At 36.9% G+C, this 3,206-nt stretch overlaps 1 protein-coding gene across 1 annotated transcript; it reads left to right on the top strand.

Annotated features, from left to right (window-relative positions):
* Nucleotides 1-1,243: 1,243 nt before the first annotated feature.
* On the top strand, nt 1,244-2,845 carry LOC110008067 (uncharacterized). Its single transcript, XM_020673221.2, has 2 exons — nt 1,244-2,315; nt 2,481-2,845. Exons 1-2 carry the CDS (start codon nt 1,596-1,598, stop codon nt 2,559-2,561), a joined length of 801 nt encoding a protein of 266 aa, XP_020528880.1. The 5' UTR covers nt 1,244-1,595; the 3' UTR covers nt 2,562-2,845.
* Nucleotides 2,846-3,206: the final 361 nt, after the last annotated feature.

Below are 3,206 nucleotides of genomic sequence, written 5' to 3'. Positions count from 1 at the left end.
TACATTGAGATCATAATTATTCCTAGTTATAGATGTCAAATTGAATGGTTTAGGGTGAGTCACAAAGTCCAATTTTTTTTTTGTTGGAACTTTGTTTCTATTTAATGACATTTTGACAACCACCCGTTTTAAAATTTAAGTAACAAAAATGATTACGACCTCCATATAGAAAAGATAAATGGTTTCTTTGGAGACGGTCCCTATCTTTATAGTGAAAGTTTCATTTGATGCATATAGCACGCCCATGTAGGAGCACACTATAAATTTGCTTCCAAGAGGTATTTAAGAATCTTTTCAACTTGAAGTTAAGGATCCACCTCAAAATCACTAAATAATAAGTGAAACTATTGGATCCATGGTGTTCTTAAATACTTAACTATGACTATCCAAAAATGAAAGAGTCCGTACCATTTTTTGAGATTTTTTTTTTTTTTTTTTTCTGCCGGTATTCCCGGGTGCATTTAAAATTTGGAAAAGTTTATTTATGGTAGCAATCTAGTAGTAAAGAATGTTTTGAAGTTGGCAAACTTTCTGATTGATCATTTTGACCTTGAAATATATGAAATAAAGAAGATAAAGAATTTTTAGTCCTTAAATAGTTCATCTTGTAAGAAATTATCTAGAATGTTTATTTTTAATATTTGAAGTGTTTATAGAAATGTTCAATATGCTGTCTTTAAAAGTTTAAATTTCATAATTAGACTTAAACTTGAAATTTCAAGCCATCGTGAGGTCCTAAACACCAAATCTACATTTTTGAAGGTGCAACTTAGTTGTACAATATAAGTTGAGCACCTTCTACAAACCTTGCCCTTAAAATTTAATTCATCAATTAGTTTATTACTCTTTTTGGAAATGTCAAATCCCAATTTTTTTGGGTCGTGGCAATACTTCTTTGTTGGGTGTTATTAAAATGGAAGTGGAATCTTTAGGGCATGTTTGATTGTTGAAGCCCCTTTTCCACAAATACGAATATGGAAGGTGTAGCTTCCATATCCAACAATTTTTCGACATTGTTTATGGAAGCTATCGGAAGCCGCGAATACTAAATTACAGTTTCCAGTGGCACTAATAAATGTTGGCGTGTAATTTGGTGGATCTTGGATTTTCCACTTTCGAAATATGTCACCAAACAAACACGGCGCTTAATCCCTTGCTCGCTTGGGCCTCTACTCAAATCTCAATTCTTTAGGTCGATGGCGAAGTTGTATAAATAGAATTAGAAGCTGGTGGATATTAGAACAATGGATTCGGCTGGACTGCATTTCTATATTATGCGGTCCACATGAATGAAGAATCCATCTTAAAGATATGGATGCAAATAGGTGGATGTGTTATGGGGGTGAGGATTTACTTATTTTGGTATGGCTTTGTCAAACTTTTTTTTTTTTTTTTCTAAACGCTAGGATTAAATTGTATTAAAAAAATTTATTTGTATTGGCTAAGCCCGCATTTCTACAATACGCGGGCTGGCCATGCTAACTCTGTAGCTGGGAAGAGCAGTTCAAAGAATCCCGCTCTTTCGGCTCTTTTATTTGATCACGATCCCGGAAAAGAGCAGTTTCAATACCTATGATGAGGCGGTGCAAGCATGTATGGAGTCTTGGAAGAACCATGGAGCTGCCTTCCATGGTGCTGTGAGGGAGAGGATCATGTGGCGTATGGAAGAAGTGGGAGAGGATGAGATCGAGAGGGGAGGCTTGGAGAGAAGGGAAAAGGGAGAGGATGAGAGAGAAAAAGAGGCATCCATCCATCGGGTAAGAGAGAGAATGGGTGAGGAACCAGGCAGTAGCAGGGGGGGAAAGAAGGAGGTGAGATGGAAACTGTTGCCCATGGGTTGGAATTGGTTGGGCGTAAAATGCAGGGATGGTAAATTCGAGGCGGCTGTGTATGATGAAAACTCCCCTTCCAAACTTGCGATAAAGAGTTTCAATACCAGAGTTGAGGCCTCTCGTTTATGTGGGGAGTCTTGGAAGAACCATGAAGATTCCTTCAGACATGCCTTGAGGGAGCGGATCATGTGGCGTATGGAAGAAGTGGGAGAGGGTGAGAGAGAAAGGGGAGGAGTGGAAGAGGATGAGAGAGAAAGTGGAGGAGAAAGAAAGCTTCGAGAGAAGGGAAATGGTAAGCTTGGTCAGAAGGGAGTGGGAGAGGATGAGAGAGAAAGTGGAGGAGAGAGAGAGGTTGGAGAGAATGGAAAGGGAGAGGATGAGAAAGAAAGTGGGGGAGTGAGAGGGCTTGGAGAGAAGGGGAAAGGGGTGAAGAAGAAGAAGGGCCTGTCTCAGAAGATCAAAGATGGCTTCAAGAAGATGTTGGTATGTCTGCATAAACTCATGTATTCCATTTTCTTGTTCCTTTTCTTTGCTTCTCTCTCTCTACCAATCTATCTCTCTCTAGTTATTTGATTGTTCCTACTTCTTTGAACCATCAATTTCTTTTTTTTATTTTTTTTGACAAGTATCATCAATTTCTTTTTTAAGGTTTTCAAGTCTAAAAGGATAAGAAGAAGGACGAGGATTGAGGAAAGAGAAAAGACACATAGAAATATGGAAACTGTATAAGAGAAATGATGATGCCCACCACCATGGTTGCCTGAGATTTAGCTGTCAATCAACTTTGCTTTCGCATTCATTCATATAACTCTTACATGTTCTTTTTCTGTTTTCTATCTTTTTTTTCTCTTTTTTTTTTTTTTTTTAATTTTCAAAGCATCAATTTCTGCAGCAGATGTACATAATGCCATTCTTTCATTGTATTTAATGTTTTGGTTTTAATCATTGCAGCAGTTTGCATCAGATTTCAATGTGAGAATGTTCAATAAAATGCTGGTGATTGCTTCATGTTCCCTTGATCTGTATCTGTTGTGGCACTTTCATGCTTGATTCAATGCATATATAATACATGTTTATAATGTTTGGGATATTGCTCTTGGGTCGATGAGGCCATCTGGATTGATGAGTTAATCCTTAGAATGTTCAGGGAAAGTTTTAGGTAATTATTTAATTTTTTTCCTTTTTACTTTAGGTTTGAAAGTGCAACATGCAAAATGCATATAGCACAATAGCAATGTGTGTTTTGGCATGTCAAAAGCCCTACATCAAACCGCACAAAAAAAAAAAAAAAAAAAAAAAAAAAACTTTTAAACGGCCCAAACACTTTGATTTTTTTTATTTTTTAATTCTTCTTTCGTTCTATGTGGTCAGAGT

The sequence above is a fragment of the Amborella trichopoda genome, chromosome 5, assembly GCF_054954075.1.
Source record: "Amborella trichopoda isolate Santa Cruz 75 chromosome 5, AtrichopodaSantaCruz75HAP2 v2.0, whole genome shotgun sequence".
Taxonomy (NCBI): Eukaryota; Viridiplantae; Streptophyta; class Magnoliopsida; order Amborellales; family Amborellaceae; genus Amborella; species Amborella trichopoda.
The sequence above is the reverse complement of the archived record's forward strand: the minus strand, read 5'-3'. Positions and strand labels throughout refer to the sequence as shown.

Excerpts from the sequence above, each read along its gene's own strand:
- LOC110008067 (XM_020673221.2), top strand. The coding sequence starts at position 1,596 with ATGGAGTCTTGGAAGAACCATGGAGCTGCCTTCCATGGTGCTGTGAGG. Across the intron at positions 2,316-2,480 it reads ATGGCTTCAAGAAGATGTTG|GTTTTCAAGTCTAAAAGGAT; the intron begins GTATGTCTGCAT and ends TTCTTTTTTAAG.